The 27969-nt window shown below is 56.0% G+C and overlaps 1 protein-coding gene across 1 annotated transcript in view; it reads right to left on the bottom strand.

Annotated features, from left to right (window-relative positions):
* SDK1 (sidekick cell adhesion molecule 1) overlaps positions 1–27969 on the bottom strand; it is a 544320-nt gene that overhangs the window by 279569 nt on the left and 236782 nt on the right. The window contains exons 2-4 of the mRNA XM_059699383.1: positions 15116–15279; positions 6766–6868; positions 4044–4191 (exon numbers count right to left, since the gene is read on the bottom strand). Coding sequence (XP_059555366.1) covers positions 4044–4191; positions 6766–6868; positions 15116–15279 — 415 coding nt within the window. The remainder of the gene's footprint in view (positions 1–4043; positions 4192–6765; positions 6869–15115; positions 15280–27969) is intronic.

The raw sequence follows: 27969 nt of genomic DNA on the forward strand, positions 1-27969 counted from the left end.
CATGCACACATGTACACACACATGCAAAACCTGCTCCACCAAGAGCGCCTCCCAGTGGTAGCTCCATCCTGTCACAGCTCAGGCGGAACTCCTAGAGCTCTCCATGCTTCCTGCCTGCTCTCAGTCCCCACCCCCCAACAGACAGCCCCCTGATGCCACTTAGACCTGTATCTGACACTTCTCACCACGCCCCCCACCCGCCCCAATGGCAGCGGTAGCCCCCCACCCGATGGCGGCGGTGGCCCCCCACCCGATGGCGGCGGTAGCCCCCCCCAACCCGATGGCGGCGGTAGCCCCCCACCCGATGGCGGCGGTAGCCCCCCCCAACCCGATGGTGGCGGTGGCCCCCCACCCGATGGCGGCGGTAGCCCCCCCCAACCCGATGGCGGCGGTAGCCCCCCCCAACCCGATGGCGGCGGTAGCCCCCCCCAACCCGATGGTGGCGGTGGCCCCCCACCCGATGGCGGCGGTAGCCCCCCACCCGATGGTGGCGGTGGCCCCCCACCCGATGGCGGCGGTAGCCCCCCACCCGATGGTGGCGGCAGCCCCCCCAACCCGATGGCGGCGGTAGCCCCCAGGCCTCCCGGCTCCTGATCGTGTCTCCCACAGTCTGTTCATAACATAATTCTTAACCAAAGACCCGTAAGGGAAGCTGTGCTGCTGTTCTGCTCAGCTCCTCGGTGATGGCCAGTCTGCGCATGGCCAAGCGGCCTGGCTCTGAAGACCCGGCCCAGCCACCTCCACAGCCTCGTCTCCAACCCCTCCCCGCCCCAGCTCTGCCAGCCCCCCGCCTCCTCGCGCATCTACCCACGGCTTCAACTTGCTGCTCCCACTGACATACCCCATGCCTCCTCCCTCGCTCATCAGGTCTCGCCCACATGGTTTATCAGAGGCTCCTGAGTCCATGTCTGACAGGGCACCCCAGCCCGCACTCCTGCTCCCCCTCCGTCCGTCCATTTCCTCCTCGCCTCCCCCACCCGCTGCGGGGAGCCAGGCGTCCAGGAGCGGCTCCTCCATGTGCGGGGGCCCGCAGGCCCTTCCTCTTCCTGCCAGGCCCGGGTCGGCGCCTGCACAGCGCGAGCCCTCGAAAGTGCGTGTTTTTAACTCGTTTGCACTGAACGCGTGGGGGAGGGCGGCTAACGAAGGCGCACGGGTGTCGGGCACACAGTCTGCCACGCGTGGCCTGTGGGCTGCACTGCGGGTTCCCACCCACTCAAGTCCCCCGGGACGATGGTCGTTTCTGCTGCTGTTTCTCCGCACCATTGACACCCCCTCATCCACCCAGAGTCCAGCTCAAGAGCAGAGGCCGCCGTGAGCAGGTGCCGGCCTGCACGTGGCAGTCACCGCACATCTGGTTGCCACCCTCCCCCCCATGCTAGGCGCCGGGTGACCCCTCCACAGAGAGTCCCTTCTCCGTCCCAGGCGCATCCCACAAAGTCCATCCGTAGCTGGAAGGCCACCGTTGCCTTCTCTTTGCCAGAACTTTCTACAGTTAGCGACCAGCAGACCCCATACGAAAGGGACCGTGTGCACGTGTGGGCATGCTCCGTGGGGACGTGGGCACGTGGGTGTGCCCGTGCCTCACGGTAACCCGTCCGAGCAGATGGTTTCCCATTGAAAGCTGGTGTTCCAGGAGAGGGGAAGAGACCAAGGACCGAGTACAAGACTAAGTAAGCGAGAAGCACGAGGCCGGCCGGCCAGGGAGGCGGAAGTAGCTGCCGCAGGTGGGTGAGCGGCAGGCCGGGTTTGAATCCCGCCTCCCTGTGCCAGCTCCGGGCCCCTGGGCGGGTCTTCACCATCTCTCACCTCCACTCCGAGCTCTGAGTGGAGCCAAGCAGCTGCCTCAGAGGCAGCCGCCAGGGTGAGAGAAGATGCGCTTAGAGGAGGGGCCGAGGAGTATCCGCTGCTGTTAAATCAGCCCTGGGCTACGCGGCTCATTCCTCAAGTCAGGAAACATCAGGCTTACTGTCTCCCTCAAAATGAAAAAAGAGGCATTTAACTGTAAGCCCAGAGCTGACTGTCGAAGGCCATGGGTGATGCTGAACAGTAGGGCCGGGGGGGCGGGGGGAGGCTGTCCCTCCCCCAGCCGACGGCACCTCCAGGGCACTGCCCTCGGACGCCAGGTTAGAGCAGGTGCAGAGCCTGCCCTGCTTCCCTCCGTGCCACTCGCTTGGGTCACACGTTCTGACCCCTCCAGGGGCCTGAACAGACCCAGTCGCTCTGGCTTTGTCTGCCCAGCCTGCGGGGGGGGGGGGGGGGGGCGACGGCGACGGCGACGGCGACGCAGGGCTGCCCTCCCCTCGCGGCCGCGGCTGAGCCCTCTCAGGACGGCAAGGCACGCCTCTGAAGGACGCACGCGGGGGGCGACCAGGCTCGGGCTGATCTGTGACACCTGCACGGCCAGCACTTCAAAACCACGAGGTGAGGATGCACGGAGATCCGACGCCGAAGGGCTTGCAAACGTGTGAACACCCATCACCAGCCTCGTGGCCTCTCGCTAAAAGGGCGCTGGCGTGTCCTCCGGTTGGGAGAGCAGTCACCGCTCTGGCCGGGCAGGCCGTGGACAGAGGGGGCGCTGGCTACGCCACAGCAGCGTCGGGGGTGATTAGCTCCCCAGGAAGTAACCCGTCTTTAGCAAGAATTGGCAAGTGGAAGAAACGTGCTGATGAAATTGAGTTGTTGTTTCATCCCATGTCCTGTATCCTCCTTGGATACATGCTGTCTCATGAGTCTACGTGGGTGGACCACAGGCGAGCAAACAAGTGACCAGGCTCACTTGCTGCCGAGTTAGAATTCTCCTTCCACCACGAACTGTGCCCCCTGCCCTTCCGCGGAAGCTTCCGTGTTTGAGAGGAGCCCGTGTCGACCCCCCGCTTTCCCTCGCCCTCCCCCCACACCAGCTCTTCCCGGGGTTCATCCCAACTGGGCCGGGCCACGCTGCGCTCGACACGAGGACCCCCCAGAACACTGCACAGGAATCTCCCCGCCCGCCTTCTTCTCGCGTCTTTGTTTCACCCCAACTGCAGAGGCATCTGTGATCACTGGAATCGAGATAGAGGTGGGCGGTACCCAAGCAACTTTTAATAAAATAAAATGAAGGAGAGCAGTCATCCCATTTCTAAGGTAACTGATCTTTTTACTAAATTTTTGAAACATGGCTTTTATGTAGACGAGCTTACAGCATTTCGAGATTATTCCGGATGGTCATCTCTGAGCCCTTCCCATCTGGTATATCGCACTGCAGAATGCCCAGGTAGGAAACATATGCCCACGCTCTTTGTAATCACTTAAAGCTAAATGCAGAATGTGGGCCAGGCCGGAACACCTTGAAATAATGCTTAACTAATCACAAAGCAGCTCTTCTGCAATAGGTGAGCGGACCTCTAATTAGACGGAGGAAATAAAGCTGCCACGGCAGGATGAAGGGATAGAGAGAAATGCGCAGCAATTACTGCTCCATCGTCAGCGGAAGCAGCATCACACACGGCTCATGAAGCAGCTCTGTTCGCGACCAGGCCTCCTCCCCTGGTGCTGGGGGCTGCGCACACGCAGGCTGACCTGAGGTCGCCAAGAGTCGCTCGCAGAGGGAGACGTGGCCGTCAGGGGCGGGGAAGGGCGTGCGGCAAACTGAAGAATCATGGTACCTGCTTTCATTCTTTAAAAACACATATTATAATTGATTTCAGAGAGGAAGGGAGAGGGAGAGAAACGTCAATGATGAGAGAGAATCACGGATCAGCTGCCTCCTGCACACTCCACCCTGGGGATTGAGCCTGCAACCCAGGCAGGTGCCCTGACCGGGAATCCAACCATGACCTCCTGGTTCATAGGTCAACGCACAGCCCTTGAGCCCCGCCGGCCGGGCGGTACCCGTTTTCTTACTCGCTCGCACATCCCCAAGCCAGGCGAAGGCCGCTGCTCACTCAGGACCGGGCAGGGCTGCGACTGGGATACTCTTTTCAGCGATCGGTGGTAAACGCAACGTGTGAACGGCGCCCGCAGGCAGTGGCTGTACATTGGAGGGGACGTTGGGGAGGACTCACATTCTGTCGCTGGGAATGATCTTGTGTCCTTCTCGGAACCAGGTCACCTGGGGCCTGGGGTAGCTGTGGAGGGGCGGCAGGTCCAGGACGGCCGCCTGTCCCTCGGGCACCGTCTTCCTCTGCTCTCCAGCCAGGAAACTGCCCATATCTGCGGAGACAATCAGGCCTCTTAGGTTCTAGAAAGCTCTCTCTGAGGGGGAGGGGCCCAGGTGGAAGGAACTGCATTTCACAGCATCCCCGACGTGGCGAGGAGGAGCCGAGAGGAGAGGCTGAGCATGTGCTGATGGTGCCGGCTGGCGGGGAGAGGCCCGGGCCAGGTGCCCACGGCCAGGTGCCCACGGAGCACCATCAGCAGCCTCGCCCGCGCTATGCTGCTGCGACAAGACGGTTGCTAATACTTTCCCCTGGACGAGCTGCTGGAAGCTGCCTAGAGCCACACGAGCCAGAGGCCGCTCTAACATAGAGCTCTCAGACGTCTCCTGCTCCCGAACCCCTCACGCTGGTTTCCCCACGCCCCGCCCGCCGGCGCCCCTCTCAGTCTCTCCCTCCCTTCGTTCCTGGGGCGACTGCTCCCTCACAGCTCTCCTGGGGTGAGCCATCTGCAAGCCCGGGCTCATTTCAGAGGCGCTCCCAACCCCATGCGCTGACTTAGTTTGGGGCAGGCGGGTGTTGTTCCAGTCTTTGTGCTACTTGGTACCAATTTAGAAAATGAGGTCACGGGAAAACCAGCCATTAGCATGTGGGTATAAGTGGCCAATGTTTACATTAGTAACGTCTGAAATTTTTTGAATGATTAAGCACACACATATGTGTATATGCACAGACATGACATACATACATTTGTCTGAATATATAGAAATCTGGAACATAATATCTCTAATATCAATGGCTTTTTTATTCAAGAGAAACTATTTCCTATATTACAAGCAGCATTTAATAGTCTAGGACAGTGATGGCGAACCTATGACACGCGTGTCAGAGGTGACACGCGAACTCATTTTTTTGGTTGATTTTTCTTTGTTAAATGGCATTTAAATATATAAAATAAATATCAAAAATATAAGTCTTTGCTTTACTATGGTTGCAAAGATCAAAAAATGTCTCTATGTGACACGGCACCAGAGTTAAGTTAGGGTTTTTCAAAATGCTGACACGCCGAGCTCAAAAGGTTCACCATCACTGGTCTAGGAAATAAATTTAATAGATTTAATAGATTAGAAAAGCAGTTGTGGTTATTTTAAAGTAAACTTTGTTATCAAAGAGCAGGAGAAAACAGAGGTAAGAGAAAACATAGGAGATAAATCATTAAGCAAGAAAAAGTCCAAAATTTAATTTTACAAAATAGCATTTACTAGATGATCATAAATTCCAAGCCGTTAACTTATTCGAATGTCTGGGGCGTAACTTTATTGATTACGTTTTCAATGTTTCCATTGGAAAATCTCTAAGCAGCCCTGCAGGCAGATTGGGCTGAGTGACTGCCCCACAATTCAAAAAAGCCGCTGCCTTCCTAGTCATGGAAGATGTAAGTGAACATGGGTGATCTGCACTCAGGCCCCAGCAGCCAGGGCACAGGAGAGCAACTGGGAATCGCTTTAGTTCGTGCGGAACACTGACCGCTGCGGGCCTGACTGTGGGCAGAATAACGAAGGAGAGAAGGCGGCCATCGCTGCTCAGCACGGCCCCGCCAGGAGCGCGTAGGGTTCTCTGGCCTCTGTCAGGACGCGCGAGTGTGGAATTTAGCATTTCATGACGCCCTTTGCTTTCTTTGGAAGGAAGAGACATTCTGGTAGCAAATTCGCACTAGCATGAAGCAGTCAGGCCACTGTAGATGGACGGGACCTGTCACAGGTTATGGACTAGAAAAGTACTAAATGCTTTACATAGGCCGGCTCCCCTCACCTGGTTGAATCCTGGCTCCCCTGGAATTCAAGCTCCCTATTTTCAAAAGTTTCCTTCTTCAAAATGGGCCCGCCCGACAGGATTAACTAGCCCCGTGGTCGGCAAACTGCGGCTCTCGAGCCACATGCGGCTCTTTGGCCCCTTGAGTGTGGCTCTTCCACAAAATACCACAAAATAGCACATGCCGGCAAGCATGTACAGTGCGATTGAAACTTCGTGGCCCATGCACAGAAGTCGGTATTTTGTGGAAGAGCCATACTCAAGGGGCCAAAGAGCCGCATGTGGCTCGCAAGCCACAGTTTGCCGAGCCGCAGTTTGCCGACCACTGAACTAGCCCAACAGGATTAACGAACCCACTGTTACATGAACCCACCTGGGACGTGACGAGCCACGGGCTCTGGTCGTGCAGCTCAAGGATCTCCGAACACATCATCATTGCAAGGAATGGATTCTAACTTGATGAAATGTTACTGAATTGGGTTTAATTTTTTATTTTAAAAACACTGAATGTGAATGTAACGAAAGCTCAGAGTAGCTCACTAATCATAGAGCAGGGGCAGCTTGCTCTGTTTCTTATTTTATTTCCACCCTCCACAGCGCTTACTGGGCCCTCCATGGGCTGAACTGAAAGGTGCCCTTCCCCTCATCAGCCCCATCGTCATCGGACCAGCCACCCCGCAATTCCCTTCTCTCGCCACCAGTTTCAGCAGGGACTCAATTCCACGTGGGACCCCAGACAGAAGCCAGCCCCGAGGCGGCCGAAGGTGACTGACGGGCACCCCACCGTCACCGGGCCCTGGAGAGCTCAGTGGACACGTACACGCGACGTGGACCTCCGATCTTCTCTGCAGGAGCGCGCCCAGCCGGTTCCGCACCGCGCAGCGGTAGAAGCCGGCGTCCAGCCGCCGCAGCGCCGGGATCACGTACCTGCCGAACACGGACACAGCGTTAGTGACGCCGCCCACAGCAGCCGCCATCGCACGCGGCGCTCCACTAAGACCGTTTCTATTAAGTAATGTCCGTGCAATCCTCCCTGCCCAGCACGCCTGCTGCCGCTGCGATCTGTTTGAGGGATGACTCAACCCATCTCCGTCCCCCACCGGCTGTAAATGTCCCGGGAACGGGTTTCAGATCTGCCGTGTTCATCGCTGCACCCGGGGCGCCGCCTCAGCGCCGGGCACCTGTGCACGCAGGAGCCACCGCGCCCGGGGCTGGAGGGACGCCAGGCGCAGAGCTAGCGAGGCCGCGGGAAACTAGTCGGCAAGGCCGAGGGCGCGGTGGCATCCCGGCCGGCGACACTCCCGCTCCATGCCGGGCGCACCGCCCGACACGAGTCACCCGCTTTCCGTTCTCTCTTCTCCTCCGGGGCCCAACAATCATTTTCAAACCTCTGGGGAGGACTGAAAGGGCAATGCATTTGTATTTCCATTCCTGTGACTGTAAGCAATCATCCTTCAAATCAGCGCCTTTCAAAGAACGCCAGTAAAGTCTTAGAGGAAAAAGTGCAGCGAAGGCACAGTTTCCACAAAAGCCTGCTCTAGGCTTACCGTTGGTTTTATAACTTAGGAGGTTTTGAAACCCGCAAGCAAGTGGGATAAATAGCCCAGAACCACTTAGAGTGAGCTCACAGCTCCGAGGCCACGCCGCTCACGCTGCGAGAGTGCTGTAGCGGGCCTCTGGCCGCGCTCGCAAACAAATCGAGAGCAGGGCGTAAGGTCTGAGCTGGCACCTTCCGCACTGGGCGGCTGTCCACCACGACGACGAGGGCTGAAGCTCAGTGAATGCTGCCTATTTTCCGGAAGAGGGAAGAGGTGGGCTGCACCCCTGGTGGAGAAGATGTTCTGGTCACGGGCATCTCGGTTAAGAACAGCGCCTCCTGCCCGGCCGGCGGGGCTCAGGGGCTGAGCGTCGACCTAGGAACCAGGAGGTCACAGTCTGATTCCCGGTCAGGGCACAGGCCCGGGTTGCCGGCTCCATCCCCAGTGTGGGGCGTGCAGAGGCAGCCGATCCATGATTCTCTCTCAGCATTGATGTTTTTCTCTCTCTCCCTTCCTCTCTGAAATCAATAAAAATGTATTTTTAAAAAGAAGGCCGCCCCTTACACCGCAGTCAGAGTACTTAACGCAGGTAGGAGGTGCCGAATGTGGGATTTCATGTGCTCAGTTCCTAAGCACACCCTGAAATCACTTACATTCACCTAATTGCTCATCTTTTTACTCAAGAGTGTCCAATTAGTCAACCCCAAAAAGGATCTGCTAGGCATAATTTTTAAGCAAAAAACCCCCACACATTTGGACCATACAGCTAATTCAGTATTAAGCAAATATTAATCAAAGTATGTTTTCCCTCTGATAACCATCTTGAGATCCTATGGCGAGATTAATAAAATCTTTTATGAGGAAAATATTGCTGAGTTTTAATATTCAAAATTTCATTCTTTTCTGAGGAATGGTTTACCTCAAATAAAAAATTAATTAGTGCATCGACTAGTAAATCAGAATAACACCGAAGAGAGCAGCACAAGGAGTCGGTGCCGTGTATTTAAATTACAAATAAAACGAGAAGGATGAGGGGTTTTAGTATGTACCATGATTCTAAGAAGGAGGAGTTCTGAGACTGCATTAAAATAAAGTCAACGCAAGCTTTTGGAAAAGAAATAACACGGTCGTTAGAGCATGTATTTGAAAAACTGTAAGAACAGCTTCGTCCCTGCAGCGTAACCACATTTATATCATTGGTATTCGTGCCATTTTCCCTTTCTGGAGGAATCTTAACTAGCTGCTACATTCTGAGGCATTTCTGTAGCGCTCCCGCGTACGAGTGCACAAACTCAGCACTGCTTTCAAACAACGGAGACAGCGCGGAGTGGCAGACATACGCTGTTCTGTGCCGGGGCTTTAGCTGAATGCCTCACTAGGGGAAAATATACAAAAAAGTTGCAAAGTCCTCCCACCTATTACAGGAATTTCCTACACATTATGTTCGCCCAACAGATGGGAACACTCCTCGCAGGCCTCTGTTTATCAGCACACATTTTCAAGGCGAGAAAGTTTCCCGGCGCTTCACAAGCCACTACGATGACATCTCCGCACCAGATGCCACGGAAACACAGAAAATGCTGCCCGGTTTCAAGTAAACTAGGCAGGGAATGTCACACCACAGTGAAATTCTACTAGGCTGCCCAGCCATGTGGGTCAGCGGTTGAGCCTCGACCTATGAACCAGGAGGTCGCAGTTCCATTCCCAGTCAAGGCACATGCCTGGGTTGCGGTCTCAATCCCCAGTAGGGGGCGTGCAGGAGGCAGCCGATCAATGATTCTCTCTCATCGTTGATGTTTCTCTCACTCTCCCTCTCCCTTCCTCTCTGACATATATATACACATCTCTCCATCCTACTAGGCCAGTGGTCGGCAAACTGCGGCTCGCGAGCCACATGCGGCTCTTTGGCCCCTTCAGTGTGGCTCTTCCACAAAATACCACGTGTGGGTGCGCACGCACAGTGCGATTGAAACTTCATGGCCCATGCGCAGAAATCAGCTTTTGGAAAGGAGATGGACGAAACAAGTATACAAGACGAGTGTGGATGGGAGAGTTGGAAGGGGTCGACCTCAGCGAACGTACCTCAATCAGATTGAGGACGTTTTAGCAAAGGCCAGCTTAGGAGCACCCTGATTAAGTTAATAACAATGTACCTACCTATATAGTTGAAGTTTAAAAAATGTGGCTCTCAAAAGAAATTTCAATCGTTGTACTTTTGATATTTGGCTCTGTGGACTAATGAGTCTGCCGACCACTGCCCTAGGCTAACAGAACAGTGTCCAGGCCAGTTCACCATCAGGAAGAGCAAATTAAAGAAAATCCAACAAAATCACAGCAAAACCAAGGGTTGAAGGGAATGCCTCCACTTCCGCTAAGTAGAACAAGGTCCTGAACTGCCGCTCAGAACGGGCCACAGGCACAGCCCGTGTCTCCAGGACGCGGCAGCGGGTGCACGGCGGCCGGGACCGTGCTCCGACCAGCCCTCCCGGGGGCAGCGGACACTTTTGGTCTCCGAGCACCTGCTCACTCTCCCGTATTCGGAGAGTGCTCCGCTGGGAGGCCTGGGGGAGGCCGACCCAGCGCCGGCCACTGGCACTGTGGGCTCTGAGACCTGGGCCAGGCGAGCAGTGCGCGTGTCCTGTGCCCATCGGGGCAGCGTCCCCCGCAGCGGCACCCAGTGCCCGTGTCCCCAGCAGCAGGGCCCTCGCTCAGAGAAGAAGTGCAGCTTGCTCCTCCCCCTGCTGCAGGAAGTCCTGGCAGAAACTGCAGACCATCCATCCGGGGGGACTCTGGTGGCTGGCACTCAGCAGCAGGTGCAAGGGGCACTGAGGCTTGCAGAACAGGCTCCCTCTGAGCCTCCTGTGTCCATTCCAAAAGCCCTGTGGCTCCACCTTTCATCTGAGCCACGGCTTGGCCACCAGCTCCCCGCAGCCTGGGCGGCCTGTGTACAGGTGCGGTGGCAGCACCCCACATCAGCCAGGCCTCGTGCCGCGTGCTGCCTGTCCCGGGGTTCTCTGCGCCAGGATGTCCACGCAGGCACTTCAGGCCTGAGGGACCGGAGTGAGGCTGGGGCCGTGGGCCATCCGCTGAGGAAGGAGCTCAGAGGTGACTGTGTTCGTCTCCCTCCGTCCCAGGGGGATCAGTGGAGCTCTGTAAGGACCTTGATACTGAGCGGGTCCTGGCTCTGTCTGGGTTGCACTGGGTCTTCCTCCTCGCGTCGCAGCTCTGCCCTTGCTCTCGCTGCCTGAGTGTCCCAGACACCTCATGCCAACCCGCCTCTGCAGCTTCCAGAGAGCCCAGCTGATCACAGAGAGCGACTGTCCGACATGCTGCAAAATGGTTCTCATTTATTATTTGCCTCTTAATTGGTAGTGGTCACTGAGGATACGTTGTAAAATTGGATATGGCTGTGATCCGGTTTTGGTCATTTTTCTAGTGCCTTTTACACGTTGGTATATTTAGAGATCATTTCACCTTTGTTTTCTTATAGTTTAATTTCTTAATGTAACTCTTAAATGACTCTGAAATGTACTGGGTGTCTGGTATAAAAAGAGGACCCATGTTCAATATTGTTTCCAAATAACTGACTTCTTTGCCGCTGGTTCTAATGCTCCCTTGAGGGTGTGGGTTTTTATGGACACAATGGTCTAGTTCAAACTCCCTTCTGGAATATTTCTGTCTGTTTGTGTCCCACTAACATGTCATTTAATTACGGTGGCTCCTGGGAGGGAATTCTCCTCCCTGTGTTCACCTAGTGTTTTGAAGATTCGTTGGGCTTCTTTTCTGTTTATATTTCGACATGCACTCTGTGTCTGCTCATGAATCATGGTACCCTCAGCAAACCCCATTGGGACTTTTCTTGAAATTAGGCTAAACTTCAACAACAATTTCAAAGGAATTTAAATTTCTACAATGTTTAGATTTCCCAACTAGGGTGACGTTCACTACTTTTCTTCATGTAGGTTCTACTCATCTGTATATATAAAACCCTAATATGCAAATAGACTGAACGGCAGAACAACCAAACAACCAGCTGCTATGACGTGCGCTGACCACCATGGGGCGCGCACGGAACATGGTAGGCATCAGTAGCAGGCGGCAGAATGAGGAACATGGTGGGCATCGGCCGCAGTGGGATGGTGGAGCAGGTGAGGGGGCGCTAGACTAAGGCGGGCCTCCCATTGCTGTCATCCGGGCGAGCCTCTGGTGGTTACTGAAAATTCTTTGCTCCTGTGTGCCGTGGTCCCGCCAGGTGCTCGCACCTGCTGCCGGCACCCACACCTGCTGCTGGTGCTGGCCCCACCCGCACCCGCTGCGGCACCGATCGCCCCTGAAGGCTTCTCCACCTCCCCCTGCTCCTGAGGGGCGACTGGGGCAGCCGCTGCCACTCACACCCGCTGACGGTGCCAGCCCCATTTGTACCTACTGCTGGCGCCAGCCCTAATCGCTCTGCGCAGTCAGCGGGTGCGAGCAGGGCCGGTGCCGTCAGCGCATGGAACGGCAGTGGCAGGAGCGGGGCTGCCAGCAGACAGGGGACCAGGGGCCACTGTGGGAAAGGTGGGCAGGGGCGCGGAGGATGAGCCGAGACCCGCCCCTGAGCCTACTGCAGCCTCGCGGCCCACAGTTCCTTTCAAGGTGCACAAATTCATGCACTGGGCCCCTAGTTTCTTATAAAGGTGATTTCCAGGCATTGAATAATTTTTATTGGTATTATGAAATTTTTTATCTTTGGATAAGACTTAGGAAAAAGTAACTTCCCCCTTAATAATTCCTATTTTTTTAATGGAATAAAAATAAATAAACGTCCATGAATTTTCTATCGTTTTCTGTCCTAGAGGCTGAGCACAGAGACAGGCCCAGGAGGAAGCGGTGAGATCCTTCAGCAGCTTAGAGCATCCATTGCCACCCCGCCCTCTTTGTAGCAATGAGCACTGTGCCCAGCACCAAGGAAGTCTTGTCTTGGAGATATATACTTTGAATACAATTGCAAAATAATGTTTTAGCCCAAAATAGAAAATAATTTAGAATAAATGTTGTTGGTTTTTTTTGGGGGGGGGGGCGGGCAGGTAGAAATGGTTTTCTCATGAAACTGCTATCGCTTTGCAGTGCAGTCACCTGTGCTTACATGTGGAAATGAGCAGGCCCATGAATAACACAGCAGCTGGAACTCGCCAGATCTCACCGTGCAGTTTAACCGTAACACAAGCAGCCAAGAAATTGCTATTTTTTGTCAAAGCTGCAAAGGTGAATTTATATTATTTTCTCTGTTAGAGGGTTAGCATTTTCATCACTGACACCAAGTGTGGGGGTGGGGTCGGCATTCATGCCAGGCGGGAACAGCCACCATTTCGGAAGGCGCCGTGTTTTCAATTCGGGACGCGGAGCCCCCGCGTGGAGGTGAGCACCTGGCAGCCGGAGGTGCTGAGAGGGAGTCAGGCGGTGGAAGAGTAATTTGGAAAACCAGCCTGAGGTTTTTAGACAGGTTTTATATCTTGAAAAAAATGATGACAAAACACGATGGATCCTCGATAACCCATCTCAGTCCTGGAGCCTCATGAATAGAATGTAATTTATCACGTCGGCCCCAAGTCAGCGGCTGCAGAAACCCATCTCTCCCAGCGAGCTCCCGGGAAGCAGCCGCCACGCGGCTGCTTGTGCTAATGGGGCGCGTCCCCTCGCCCGGCTCCAGCGCAGGACGCCGGTCTCCTGTGGACTCTCCAGAGCCTCGGCGAGCAGGCGCGGCCAGGGCAGGGTCCCCGCCTCCAGGATGTCCAAGTTTCAATGGCTGCACATATAAAACGATGGCACCGTGCAGCGTCCTGGGGCTTACGAATTAAAATGTTACACCACTGTTTTAAATGGTCTCCAATGGAATCTAAATAACAGAGTGGTTTTGATCGCCACATGATCCAGTTTTCAAAATGAACTCTAACCAGTTCAGCTTCCACGTGGTTTCTCTTTTCTCTTTGAAGTTGCGCATTACACCTACTCACCCCACAGAAGCGTATCCTTGTGTAACAGAGTTTTATGCATTAAGGATACACATCGATTGCCCACCCGGCTTCTTGGAAATAAAAATGTGCACATAAATAGCAATTTAGAGAGAATCCCCTCTGTCCAAAAGATTTGAAGTGCTTTTTATAAAAATTTCTTCTGGGTTCCATGTTCACTGTTCATCAAAACACAATAAATGTATTACATACTTTGAAAAATAACGAGCAAACATTAAAAACTTAGAAAGGAAACCTGTTTCTTAATGAGAAGGCAGCGACTGTTTTCAGTTACTTCGCATTTCATTAAATGGCAAGTTAGTAGCTACTAGAATGAACAGAATTGGACAGGAATTTAAAGAAGAGGAAGAGGAAGGCCTGGCCAGGCCGCACGCAGCTCATTTGCTGGGAATGCGTGAGTGGGAGAAACGAGCACGCGGAGCCCAGGCCGGGGCAGCGCGGGAAGCTCTGACGTCACACAGGCGGCCGGGGCCTCCACAGCACATGCTCTTTGTGGGGGGCAGTGAACAGAAGTGTCTTCTGCAGAAATGTCTGGGGAAACATGAGCACAGCCTTCCCGTGGGGGGCGCTCCTTCTAGATCAACACAGAACAAGGACCTGCGGGTGGCTGGAACTCTCCCCTCCTCCCAGAAATCGGTACCCCAGCCCGGGAACGCAGTACTGTGCTTCCCAGACCTTTTCTCCACCTGCTTTCCATTTCCAGCAAACCGGGGCCAGTCCGATGCTAATGCATGGAAATGAGGGCCTCCGAGCCTGACAGCACGTGTGCGGGCTGCTGGAGCGGCGCCCTCACCTGGGGCACCTCGCGCAGGTGCTGTCCTTGCCGGGCGCTCGTCCAACGTTCCTGAGGGCGGCAGCCTGGCTGAGGACTGTTGGGGAGCAGAGCCGGTGAGGGGAGCCCAGCCTGTGCAGTGTCACTGAGGGGGCTCCGGGCTGGGTCCAAACACCGCATTTCCAGGGTCAGGTTTGCAGTTATGAGAAATACATGTAGAGAGAAATACGTGTAGGCTCGCTGGCTGCCTGCAGGGCCCACTCTTTGGGTTAAGCCAAATGTTTTGAACTGTGTGTGTGGCTGGCGTCCTAGGATGGCTTTGAGCGGGAGACTCGGACGGGCTGGGGTGCCTCTCGGCTGTGAGACGAGAGAAACTACGCAGAAGCCGGTCAGGAGAACACACGGGTGTGATCTCAGCGGCTCGGTTTCGGAACGCAAGCCAGTGGAGACGGAGGGTCTGGATCGCAGTCTGTCTGCCACTGTCCTCGGCCATGACCTCAGGGTGAAGACACCAGGACAGGCCATCCACTGACCACTCCTTTTTATTAGGACGAATAAGCTGGATTCTCTTAAAACATCCTTCCTATCTGCCTAGGGCACCAAAGCATTGCCATTTGAATTTCAGGACCCCCCTGAGGTCGGGTCCTAAAACCAACGACTTCCTACGAGCGAGCAGCACAACCCGTATGAGGATAGTGAACCCATTCTGAACGCATGTTCAGAGCTACCCCTTCCTCCTGGGTGCGTCAGAAAGCCACTCCCACCGGGTCAATCCCTGGGCCTCCATGCCGACAAGGCCAAGCTCTACACACACCCACGTGCAACGGAATCCCAGCCTGAGGCGACCAGGTACCTGTACTCGCTGCTGTAGGCGGTGACCTCGCTGTCATTGCGCAGCCACTTGAACTCCAGGGGCCAGCTGCCCTCGGCCAGGCAGGTGAGGACCAGGCGGTTGCCCTCCAGGTGCGTCTGCGGCAGGCCCGGCTCCGTCTTAAAATACGGCACAACGTCCTCTGAAGAATTTTAAAAAAGAAAGAAAATAGCTGACTAAAGTGCATGTGAAAATGGCATTCATCCAATTAGTGAATCACTTGTTTACATCGACTCATGTATTCGCAAAGAGACATGCACCCCTGTGGTCAGGGCAGCATGATACACGGCGGCCAAGGCATGGAAACAGCGAAGTGCCTGCGGGAGAGGACTGGATGGAGAAGGCTGGTCCACACCCACCGTGGGATACGGCTCAGCCACAGGGGACGAAGCGGCGCCATTTGCAACAACATGGATGGACCATGAGAACATGATGCCGAGGGACAGTCAGACGAGAAAGCTAAGAATCATGTGATGTCACGTGTATGTGGCTATAAAACTGACACACAAACACACCGCAGAGGGGTGGTGCCAGAGGGAGGGGGTGGGGAGGAGGGGGCCGAACATGAGGCGACAGGAGCAGAGCTGACTGCGGTGGGCACACGGTGCCATATGCAGATGTTGTACCTTAGAAACCCGCCCCTGAAACCTGTATGCTCACGTAGACCAATGTCACCCCAATCAAACTTAATTAAAATAAAAATAACGATAAGATAAAGTGGCCTTGTTTTAAAAGTAGCAATGACGGCCTTTCGGCCCCCTGGAAGCTCTCAGTGATCACAGTTCCCATGGCTGCGCGCTCACTGGTGGCACCATCCGAGCGCGTCTGACAGAGCCGCCCGGGCTAGTCCCCGTGGGTTCACCCGCATTTCTCCAGGGGCAGGCGGGCCCTCTGCTCCCACAGCCTGGGGGCAAGGAGGCACAGAGTCCTCAAGGTGACAGCAGGGGTGCACCTGGGCTCTGAGGAGGCCACGCCCTCGCATCGCCTTCCATAACTAGCAAACTCATGCCTGCACGGACACCATGAGGCACCCAGCTCAGCTTACGCACAGGAGGGGGGCCACCCCGGGAACCTGTGTGTTTCGCACAAAGGAATAGCACAGGGCAACGGGAGTGAGCCACTTACAGCCATACACGACCCGGAGCCAGTGAACCCCACAGACACCCGGGGTGAAAGACGCCAGACAGGAAGGAAGGAGTTCCCACACAGGCCTCCACCCCAGGTTCCGGGAAGTGAAAACCAGGCGGCACTGTCTGTGGTATCAGAGGTCAGGGTGGGGGTCACCTTGGGGGGATGGGGCAGGGCACAGGGGGCTGCGGATGGAGACAGGCCAGACCTACTCCGTGTGGTTGCATGGGGGTACTTATTTAGTGAAAATGCATATATATGGCTTGTGCAATTTTTGTATATACGCTTCAATAATTTTTTAAAAACATATGACGCCAGGACACTCAGCTTCTAGTTCCTGCCATCTCAAATTCCCTGCATGACCCTGGTCAGGACGTGTGCAATTCTGTTTATTCATCAGTAAAACACAGGGAATTAGATGCCTGCTCATTTTTCCAATGAAATCCCAGGGCACACCTGTGTCATCTGCTCCCTGTCCACCTTCCAGGCCTCCTACCCTCTCAACTCACACGGACACTCCGCCATTCGGCCACTGACCTCTGAAGCCAGGAAAGCCGGTCACACCTGGGGCCTTCCCTCTGCCCTTTCCCGCCTGGACACCGCCCTCCCCAAATAAGAAGATTTAACCTGGTCAATGAGCACGTGCAGCAGCTAAGAGCTAAAAGCTCAGTCCAGTCAGATCCTCAGATCAAACAAAGCGCCGAGGCCCTGGGGCGTGAGCTGCCGTGGGAGGTACAAAGGCTAGAAAACCAGCAGGTGGAGGTGGGGAAGGGAGCAGGTGCGCCGGGCCCAGCTGCAGCCGGTCTCCACGCCATCCCCGGTGATTTTCAGTGGGTGCTCACTTCACACTCCACACAGTCTCGTGTGAATAATAAGTTACATGGTCACCCTAGTCACAGGCCTAGTGAACAGCACTGTCAATGTTATTATAATTAGTGGCCTGGTGCACAGATTCGTGCACATTGAAAGGAAGTGGGGCCACGCTCCCTCGTCTCTGGTTCCAGGGTGCGTCACCTGAGAACCGCTGCTGCCAAGTCATCACAGCTTGGCAGCTTCTGTGTTGAGCATCCACCCCCTAGTGGTTAGTGTGCGTCATATGTACCGGCTGGTCAGATGGTCACTTAGCCATATGTATGTGTGTGTGTGTGTGTGTGTGTGTGTATATATATATATATATATATATATATATATCCTATCTAATAATAGAGAAACATGGTAATTAACCATAACTTCGCTACCTTCCCATTGGCTAATCAGCGAGATATGCAAATTAACTGCCAACCAAGACGGCAGCCGGCAGCCAGGCAGCTGAAGCGAACAGGAGGCTTGCTTGCTCCAGTGACGAAGGAAGCCAAGGTTCCCCGCCTGCCGCAGCCCAGCTCTGAGCTCCAGATGCAACAATGTTGCAATTATAGAAGCTAAACAAACCCAGAAACCTGCTTTCAGCCGCCAGCAGGCTCAGAGCTTAGAGTGCCAGTGATGGCAACAGAGTTTCAATTATAGAAGCTAAACAAACCCAGATACCTGCTTTCAGCCAGCCACGGCCTCAGAGCTGGAGCCGGCTCTCAGCTCCAGTGACAGCTATAGAAGGTAAATAAATCCCAGAATAAAAAAAAAAAAAAAAGAGGCTGGGAGCTTCAGTCGCCCGCCAACCTGAAAACGGCCCTCAGCCCCTCACCCAGACTGGCCAGGCAGCCCAGTGGGGACCCCCACTCTGAAGGGGGTGTGACCAGCTGCAAACAGCCATCAGCCTGCCATCCAGGCTGGCCAGGCACCCAAGCGGGACCCCCACCCTGATTCAGATCACCCTTCAGGACAAACCAGCCGGCCCCCGCCCATGAACCAGGCCTCTATCCTATATAGTAAAAGGGTAATATGCAAACTGACCCTAACAGCAGAAAGACTGGGAATGACTGGTCACTATGACACACACCAGGGGGCAGATGCTCAATGCAGGAGCTGCCCTCTGGTGGTCAGTGCGCTCTCATAGGGGGGAGCTCTGTCAGCCACAAGCCAGGCTGATGGCTGCCAGTACAGCAGTGGTGGTGGGAGCCTCTCCTGCCTCCTCAGCAGCGCTAAGGATGTCTGACTGCAGCTTAGGCCTGCTGACTAATGGCAAGTGGGTATCCCCCGAGGGCTGCCGGGCTGCCAGAGGGATGTCTGATTGCCAGCTTAGGCCCAATCCCCCGGGGAGCAGGCCTAAGCCAGCAAGTGGTCACCCCCAAGGGGTCCCAGACTGCGAGAGGGCACAGGCCGGGCTGAGGGACCCCCTACCCCCGAGTGCACAAATTTTTGTGCACCGGGCCTCTAATATGTATGTATGTGTATATATGTAAATGTGTGTATATATGTATGTATATGGTGATTCGCTATTACTCTAGAACAGGGGTGGAGAACCGCTGCCGCCTAAGACCTGAGAAATCACTGGGTCTGGCCCTGCCCCGGTCATTAGGGATGATTATTAAATGTTTGATCCAATATAGCAGCAGGCTAATTTTGACGTTGATAATTTTATGGCCCTGGAACGATGTTATAAATGCATGATGGTCCTCAGCAGATAAGGGGTTCCCACCCCCACTCTAGAGGGACAGAGTCGCCCTTAAAGCTCATTCTGGCCGCACCAAGGAGGGGTCAGGAGGGACCCAGAGGGGTGAGCAGGCCCGGCGGGAGGCCAGGCCAGGCACCCAGGGGCGCTCTGGAGGGTGAGGTGGGTCAGGGTGGGGAAATCACAGAGGCTGTGGTGGTGGAGAGAAACGGCTGCTTTCAAACACTATTTAGGGGGCAAGCAAAGGCAGTGATGGACTGAAGGTGGGGGTGAGGGAGAGCGGGGGGTAAGGAGGGTTCAGAGATCTCTGACCCGCCCAACCTTCTGTTCGATAAATACACCGATTCTGCAGCCAGCCCTGGACATGGACAGAGGCAGACAGGCCCTGGCCCCTCAGAGATCACAGTCTGGGTCTGAGGCGTGAGGCGTGAGGTGTGAGGCGTGAGGCGTGAGGCGTGAGGTGTGAGGTGTGAGGCGTGAGGCGTGAGGAGTGAGGAGTGAGGTGTGAGGTGTGGGGAGTGAGGTGTGAGGTGTGGGGAGTGAGGTGTGAGGTGTGGGGAGTGAGGTGTGAGGTGTGGGGTGTGAGGTGTGAGGTGTGGGGAGTGAGGCGTGAGGAGTGAGGTGTGAGGCGTGAGGAGTGAGGCGTGAGGAGTGAGCTGTGAGGAGTGAGGCGTGAGGCGTGAGGTGTGGGGAGTGAGGTGTGAGGAGTGAGGCGTGAAGCGTGAGGAGTGAGGTGTGAGGTGTGGGGAGTGAGGTGTGGGGAGTGAGGTGTGAGGAGTGAGGTGTGAGGCTTGGGGAGTGAGGTGTGAGGCGTGGGGAGTGAGGTGTGGGGAGTGAGGTGTGAGGAGTGAGGTGTGAGGAGTGAGGTGTGAGGTGTGGGGAGTGAGGTGTGAGGTGTGGGGAGTGAGGTGTGAGGAGTGAGGTGTGAGGCGTGAGGAGTGAGGTGTGAGGCGTGTGGCGTGAGGCGTGAGGTGTGGGGAGCGAGGAGTGAGGCGTGAGGCGTGAGCGTGAGCGTGAGGAGTGAGGCGTGAGGAGTGAGGTGTGGGGCGTGAGGCGTGAGGCGTGAGGCGTGAGGCATGAGGAGTGAGGTGTGAGGAGTGAGGTGTGAGGTGTGGGGAGTGAGGTGTGAGGTGTGGGGAGTGAGGTGTGAGGAGTGAGGTGTGAGGCGTGAGGAGTGAGGTGTGAGGCGTGTGGCGTGAGGCGTGAGGTGTGGGGAGCGAGGAGTGAGGCGTGAGGCGTGAGCGTGAGCGTGAGGAGTGAGGCGTGAGGAGTGAGGTGTGGGGCGTGAGGCGTGAGGCGTGAGGCGTGAGGCATGAGGAGTGAGGTGTGGGGCATGGGGCGTGAGGCGTGAGGCGTGAGGAGTGAGGTGTGAGGTGTGGGGAGTGAGGTGTGAGGTGTGGGGAGTGAGGTGTGAGGAGTGAGGTGTGAGGAGTGAGGTGTGAGGTGTGGGGAGTGAGGTGTGAGGTGTGGGGAGTGAGGTGTGAGGAGTGAGGTGTGAGGAGTGAGGTGTGAGGTGTGGGGAGTGAGGTGTGAGGTGTGGGGAGTGAGGTGTGAGGAGTGAGGCGTGAGGCGTGAGGCGTGAGGCGTGAGGTGTGAGGCGTGTGGCGTGAGGCGTGAGGTGTGGGGAGCGAGGAGTGAGGCGTGAGGCGTGAGCGTGAGCGTGAGCGTGAGGAGTGAGGCGTGAGGAGTGAGGTGTGGGGCGTGAGGCGTGAGGCGTGAGGCGTGAGGCATGAGGAGTGAGGTGTGGGGCATGGGGCGTGAGGCGTGAGGCGTGAGGAGTGAGGTGTGAGGCGTGAGGTGTGGGGCGTGAGGCGTGAGGAGTGAGGTGTGGGGAGTGAGGTGTGAGGAGTGAGGCGTGAGGAGTGAGGTGTGGGGCGTGAGGCGTGAGGAGTGAGGTGTGAGGAGTGAGGTGTGGGGAGTGAGGTGTGAGGTGTGGGGAGTGAGGAGTGAGGAGTGAGGCGTGAGGCGTGAGGAGGAGTGAGGTGTGAGGAGTGAGGAGTGAGGTGTGAGGCGTGAGGAGGAGTGAGGTGTGAGGAGTGAGGAGTGAGGTGTGAGGCGTGAGGAGGAGTGAGGTGTGAGGAGTGAGGAGTGATGTGTGAGGTGTGAGGCGTGAGGAGTGAGGCGTGAGGCGTGAGGAGGAGTGAGGTGTGAGGAGTGAGGAGTGAGGTGTGAGGAGTGAGGCGTGAGGCGTGAGGAGGAGTGAGGTGTGAGGAGTGAGGCGTGAGGCGTGAGGCGTGAGGCGTGAGGCATGAGGAGGAGTGAGGTGTGAGGAGTGAGGTGTGAGGCGTGAGGAGTGAGGCGTGAGGCGTGAGGAGGAGTGAGGTGTGAGGAGTGAGGTGTGAGGTGTGAGGAGTGAGGTGTGAGGAGTGAGGAGTGAGGTGTGAGGTGTGAGGCGTGAGGCGTGAGGAGGAGTGAGGTGTGAGGAGTGATGTGTGAGGTGTGAGGCGTGAGGTGTGAGGAGGTGTGAGGTGTGAGGCGTGAGGAGTGAGGTGTGAGGTGTGAGGCGTGAGGCGCTGCTGCTGAGATGTATAACTCGGCCCGGTCCAGGGGCCCCCTGCCTCTGCTGCACGTCACGTGTTCCGAGCCCTCAAGCGCGTTTTTAGGTTTGGATTCACCATCCTCTGTCCAACTCCGCTGTTTGCTGTGCACGTCAGCGGAGTCACCCGCTCGCACCACCCGAGCCGTGTGATAAAGCGGAATGGCAATGGCTGTGGCTCTGGCGCCCGGGGCCGGCTGCGCAGCAGGCTTTATTTATGTCCCGCCATCTGCACGCCCCTTGACAGCAGAAAGAGAAACGCCACTTCCTGTGGTGGTAGCGCCCTGCAGGAATAAGTCAGAGGAAATACATCTTTTTGAAAGAAACCTGCTTCAAGATAGACACGCATGAGCTTGGATTTGGTTTTACAATGACAGGGCATCTTCGATGTAACAGATGACGCGGGGGTTCGGAATGTGAGCGACGCCGTGGTTCACGCCTCCGCAGAACACGCAGCTTCCTGAGCGGCCTCTGCTGCGCAGAAACGCTGGGCGCCTGACCCGACCGGCGGAGAACCCGCCACGGAGAACCCGCCACGGAGAACAGCCGCACCGAGTGGCCAGCAGGTCGCTTGTGATCCAGCGACGGTAGAATTACGGCTGGCGCAGACGCTGGCGTTTACATTAGGAGGAATCTCACGTGTCTACGTTAAAGTTATGACCACGAGTGTCTCACGGAGACTGGCCCACATGCCGAGTAGCAGCGATCCCTCCCAGCCCAGCACGGCTTACCACGGAAACAGACAGCAGATCCTGAAATTAAACGAGGTATCAAGGGAGCAAAACGCAAACGCTTAGGCGAGAGGAAGAGACAAAAAGATTGGTATTCAGGTCGGCACAGGCCCCTACGAAAGCATGTGATCCTTGTGTGCCTTAAGTGGCACAGGGAAAAGCCTGAAGGGCCCATAAAGACAAAAATGATTGAGTTCTTTCTGAGACAGGTAATCGGACCCTGACCCGGGGAAAAGCCAGTGGGGTCGCCCTGTGGCTTTTTGAGGCAGAGTGTGTGTGGGTGGGTGTGTGTGTGTGCGCGCACACGCGCACTTGTCTTGCCCAGTAATAATGAAAAGATCTCCCTTCCTGGGGAGAAATAAGCAGAGATGAACCCTGCTTCTGTATTCTTACGATGATCATTATAAGACCCTGGAATGAATTACTAAGGAAAACGGTGACATTTCCATTTTCACAATCTTTTAAATAGAACATAAATCATTTATGAAAGAGAGAGGCTCGTCTGTCCGGGTAACGCAGATTTAAGGTCCATCCAGAGGAGAGGGATGGACTTAATGTTCTCTCCAGACAACATTATAATTTTATGATGCAGCAGTCACTTTCCTAAATGGACTCCTAAGGTTCTCGGTGGTAACGTGAATACATTGAACTTTCCTGTCCAACGTGACTGCCTGTGCTCATCTAGGAAGGAGCCACGACCCACTGGCACGGGGCAGCGGGGAGGGCAGGAGGCCGGGAGGCGGGGCCTCTTCCTGGGCCAGCGGCTTCCTCCCCCAGCGGGGTGGACCCTGTGGGGTTAGCTACCTGGCTCACCATGGAAACGGGAGACTCTGCCACCAGAAACTGCTCTAGAGGCGTGAGCATCAGACCCACCTATTTTGTGGCTGCAACCAGAGCCCTGCAGCCGGGCCACCAGCATCGGGCACTGGCTCCCCCTGCTCCTCCATTTTAAAGCAACTGAATAAAGAAAGACTAGTCCACATCTGCTTAGCAGAGGGCGCCCCCAGCCACAGCCGAGGTCCAGAGCGGAGGAGCCCGCCGACCTGGAAGGGTGACATTCCGGGCGTCCAGCAGGCGGCCTGGCCGAACCCCAAGAGCAGCAGCAAGAGGGCAGCCTCCGCCAGGGCGGGGGCCCCCTCTGCCAAGTCTGCTCTTCGGCAGCTGAGTTTCCCCGGCAACTAAGCTTTTGGTGTAAACCACTAACCTTCCTTTCAATCCTCCTTTACACCAGATTCAAACGTCTGCATGCCCCACGCTCACGGACGTGCCCCAACGGAAAGCTGCCTTCTCAGAGCCCCGGGGGGAACAAAGCAGGGGCGTCAGGTATCATGGGCGGGCGGTGCTCCCGGAAAGGGCAGGAGCGGTCCCTTTCCCTAAACTCAGCCACTCACACCCAGCTGCTGGCAGGGGACTAGTGCGCCCCCTGGAGCCGGGCAGCTACTCTCACAGTGGGCGCTGCTCCTGCATCACACTCACATTCATCTTTTTAAAGAAAACAGTGGTACATTTCATGTGCTGCTGAGATAACATTGAAACGAATGATGAGATAGGTTCTAGTTAAATATTCAAATATGGGAGGCCACACCCCTCGCTGCAGCTCAGGACAGTCCTCTGTGCCCCGGACAAGCTGGCTCGCTGCACTTCTCTCACCACCACGCAGGCACTTGGTGGCTGAAGCTGGTTAAAGGAGGAGGAGGAGGAGAAGGAGGAGGAGGAGAATAAGAGGAGGAGGAGGAGGAGGAGGAGGAGGAGGAAGAGGACGAGGGGGGGGGAGGAGGAGGAGGAGGAGGAGGAAGAGGTGGTGGCAGCTCCATCCTTACAGCTGAATCTCAGGCTGTATTCTCCTAGCTTATCAGAAATATTTATAAATATTTTCCAGCAATAGACCTTCAAGCATAGTAGGCTGCACCACCATATTTTGTAGATGTTAAAAAGGTAGTCAACTTCTCTGTATGCCACTTTATATGGTTCCACTTCTGCCTTACAAAAATAAACGAGTGTCAGAAATTTCAGGGTGAAAGGTAGTGACAAATATATATATATACACATACACACAAGAGGTCTGGTACACGAAATTCATGCACTCGGTGGGGGGGGTCCCTCAGCCCGGCCTGCGCCCTCTCACAGTCCAGGAGCCCTCAGGGGATGTCCAACTACAGTCAGTCGGACATCCTTAGTGCTGCTGTGGAGGCAGGAGAGGCTCCTGCCACCGCCACTGCAATCACCAGCCATGAACCCGGCTTCTGGCTGAGCAGAGCTCCCCCTGTGGGAGTGCACTGACCACCAGGGGGCAGCTCCTGCATTGAGTGTCTGCCCCTGGTGGTCAGTGAGCATCATAGCAACCAGTCGTTCTGCTGTTCGGTCAATTTGCATATTAGCCTTTTATTATATGGGATTATTTCAAAGATAATAAAAACTAACCAAGCCATGATGACTGTGAACGTAGGAATGGGGTGTCGTGTGGTCCCACTCTCCAGCTGCTGGCGGGCACGACCGGGAGAGCAGAGGTGAGTCGGGTCTCCACTGTGCACATAGCCTCTCCCACCAACAGCCAGGAGCCCCTCGCCACCTTCTCCGCGTTTGTAGAGCTCCGCCAGGAGAGGAGGCCACACGGAGGCCCACAGCGACGGCGCTGCGGCATCCTCCCGCCGGCGTGGAGGGTCTCTGGCTGCTGGGCACAGGGGCACAGTTGGTCTCTGCTCTCAGCAGTCAGAGTCCAGGAAGTGAGGGCGGTCAGTGAGCCAAGGGCAATGCCCGAAGCTGACAGGGCCCTCGATGGGGTTCCCGGCCGTGGGGCTCCTGCGGCTGAGTTGCCCACGTAGCAGCCAGGGCAGCAGCTGGAGGGCACTGGTGGGCCTGAGGTGCCAAGGTCTTAGAGAAACTGAGGGCTCAGGGCCCTCCCACTGCCGCTCCAGCTCCAGGGGCTCCCACAGGCTCCGACAGCCGGTTAAGGAGCCACCCCGCCCTGTACGGCCAAGGGGAACTGAATTCTTTTACATAAACACCTCCATTCCAACGAAGGCCTGTGCGAGCCGCCTGCCCGTCTGTCTGTGGGGCTGGGCAGCGCTGCAGGACACCTGGGCTCTGAGGATGAGGTATGGCCTGGCGGGTGCCAGGGCCTGCGAAGCTCGGTGAGGGGCAGAGGTGGGGGCCAGGGCAGGCAGGAGGCGGCCGCTACGCCCGTCCTCTCTGTCTCGGTGGGTTCCTGAGGGGCCGGAAAGCAGGCCGGAGCCTGCCTGGCACGTTCCTAGGTCTCTCTCCAAAGTCCTCGCCTGCGAGGGATTTTCTGAGCGAGGAGCTCATCTGCAGGGTTTTCTTGGTCTTTGGATCCGAGCAGGTAAAGTCGGCACCGCAGGGGGCTCCCCAGGCTCCCATCCCCGGCACTGGGAGCAGCGCGGCTCCGGCCAGGGGACTTCACACTGAGTATCTCTGTTTCCTCGGCGATGGATGCAAATTAATACCGTGTTTAAGGGAGCTCACGGGCTGGGCCTCCTTCCGGGGCTTTCCCTCAGAAGCCGTCCGCACTTTCCGTGAGATTGTCTGCGGCGCCTGGCGGTGGGGAGTGAGCGGCTGGCTTGCGGGCGGTGTGATCCTGCTCCGTGCTCATCGGCCTCCGCGTTTGAATTAATAGAAGAGGCGAAGGGATGGAAGCGATTCCCGGCTCCTCCAGCCGAAACGAGCTCCCAGCGCCGACAGTTTATTTCAACGGGAACTGCACTACGCTGCCGTTTCTATGGTTTGCAGTGAAAAGTGTGGCCACCAAAGTAAGAGGGGAGCTCGCAGAAACAACCCACAGTTTCTGACTGTGGTTCAATATTTCTCTCAAGCGTTCTTCCAAGTAACCCTGAACACCCAGCTCAGGGGACACACCGGCCGGGATCCCCGGGAGCGAAGCGCATGTCACCCGCGCACCCACGACAGAAGCAGCAGCAGGGACCCACAGGGTGAGGCTGCGCTCCACACCCAGGAGAGGGCGGGGAAGCCCCTGAAGGACACCCAAGGTCGCCGCGACAAGGCCTGACGCCTTCAGCAAAGTGACGGACCGGACGTTTTCGACAAAAGGAGTCGGAGGTCAGGGCGCGTACAGTCCCTCCTGCGTCAGGTCCAGCTCGGCCCGGAGGAGCAGGTGAGCCCGGGGAACCCCACCTCCTGCGCTCGGGGTTCCCAGTGGACGAAACGGGAGACCAGTGTCTGTGGGGGCAGCGGCTCAGACTTTCCGGCTTGGGCCTTTGCAGCGTCTGGAAAAATCGCTGATAGCCCCAAATGCCTTGCTTACGTGAGCTGCATCTTTCTCCATCGTATTAGAATGTAAAAGAGCACTCTTAAAATATTTAATTTTTAAAAATAACATTAAAGTTATTATACGTTATGATAAAACACATGGTTATGAAAAATAACGACCTCATCTCCCCCAAAACATACCGAAAAGAGTGGCGCTCTTGTACTTTTTTTTTTTTTTCCATATTTCTTCAATGCCTGGCTTAACAAAGATCATCGCTTCCCATCTCTGCGATCGCATTGAATCTCCTGCTATTGTGCTGCTGTGGCTGAGGATGTAAAGTAAATTACCAGCCTCCCCCACACAGGGAGCAGGGAAGGGAGCGCATCACCAGCCTTTTCAGATCACGGGAAGCTTCCGGAACAGCACCGGCACCGGCATTGGCCGCATGGAACTGGCCCGTGGGAGGGCTGTGAACGGCAGGGCTCTCTCACGCGGCCCCGTGGCCTCGCTCACGTTTTAAGTGGCGCTTTCACACACGGTCCCGTTGGCTGGCTCCGACTCGGGCTGCTCGTCCAATGTGGACACATTTCATGACACAATAAAAACACATCACGTGCGGCTGCTGCTATGAAAGCCCTTCACTAACGGGATGCTATCCAGCTCATCAGGCACAGAGATGAGGTCCAAAATTCCAATTTTTCTTACGAGCTTGATTTTTATTCGTCGGAACAAATATTGTCAATTGTTTTCGGTGGCACAACATTACGTTCATCGTTTTCAAGAAAATGCTACCAAACACCTAGCTCTGAGTATGTGTGTCTATGAATCGCTACTTCAAGTAAGAATGGGTTCCAGCCGGGGTGGCTCCGTGGACAGAGCGTCGGCCCTCGGACTGAAGGGCCCCAGGTTCGATTCCGGTCAAAGGCACACACCTAGGCTGCAGGCTCCATCCGGCCCTGGCCAGGGCCTGTGCAGATGGCAACCACTCCATGTGTCCCTTTCACATCGGTGTTTCTCTCTGTCTCACCCCCTCCCTTCCACTCTCTCTAAAAATCAGTGGAAAAATATCCTCGGGTGAGGATCCACACAACCAGACAGAACAGAACGGCGCCGGGAGAAAAGCAGCCGTTCAGCAGGCACCTCGGGCTCCGAGGCCGGGGCAGCCCTCACACTTCCCTGCGCACAGCGGGGCGGAGCTGCCTCGCATCTTCCACACAGAGAATCAGGAAGGCGTGCACTACAGTCCACAGTGAGTGAGCGACTGTGTTTACTGCTTCGTCCGGGACGTCCTCAGGCATTGCATCGCCGTGTGTGGTGGGAGGAGACCATGCCGGCGAGGAGAGCTTGGCACCACTGCCAGGGCCGCACCTGCCCCGGCCCGCGAGGTGTCCGGGATCGCGCTGCACCGTCAGGAAGATCCAGCGAACACACTCCCAGCGCCATCGTGCAGTGCACTGGCCTCGGACCTGCAAGGGCTCGGACTCCAGAACTAGAGGAGCTCCTCAGGGCACACAGACCTGCCACCCTAGAGACCGGCAGCGTGAAACCGGCTGACGTGCTCCAAGTGCGCAGCCCAGGCCTGGCGCCGAAGCGCAACAGGCCCATCAGCTTTTATTAACACGTATCGTCACAGGACAACACTGCACCCTCTTACAGGATGTTCAATCTTG

This window comes from Myotis daubentonii, chromosome 5, assembly GCF_963259705.1.
Source record: "Myotis daubentonii chromosome 5, mMyoDau2.1, whole genome shotgun sequence".
NCBI lineage: Eukaryota > Metazoa > Chordata > Mammalia > Chiroptera > Vespertilionidae > Myotis > Myotis daubentonii.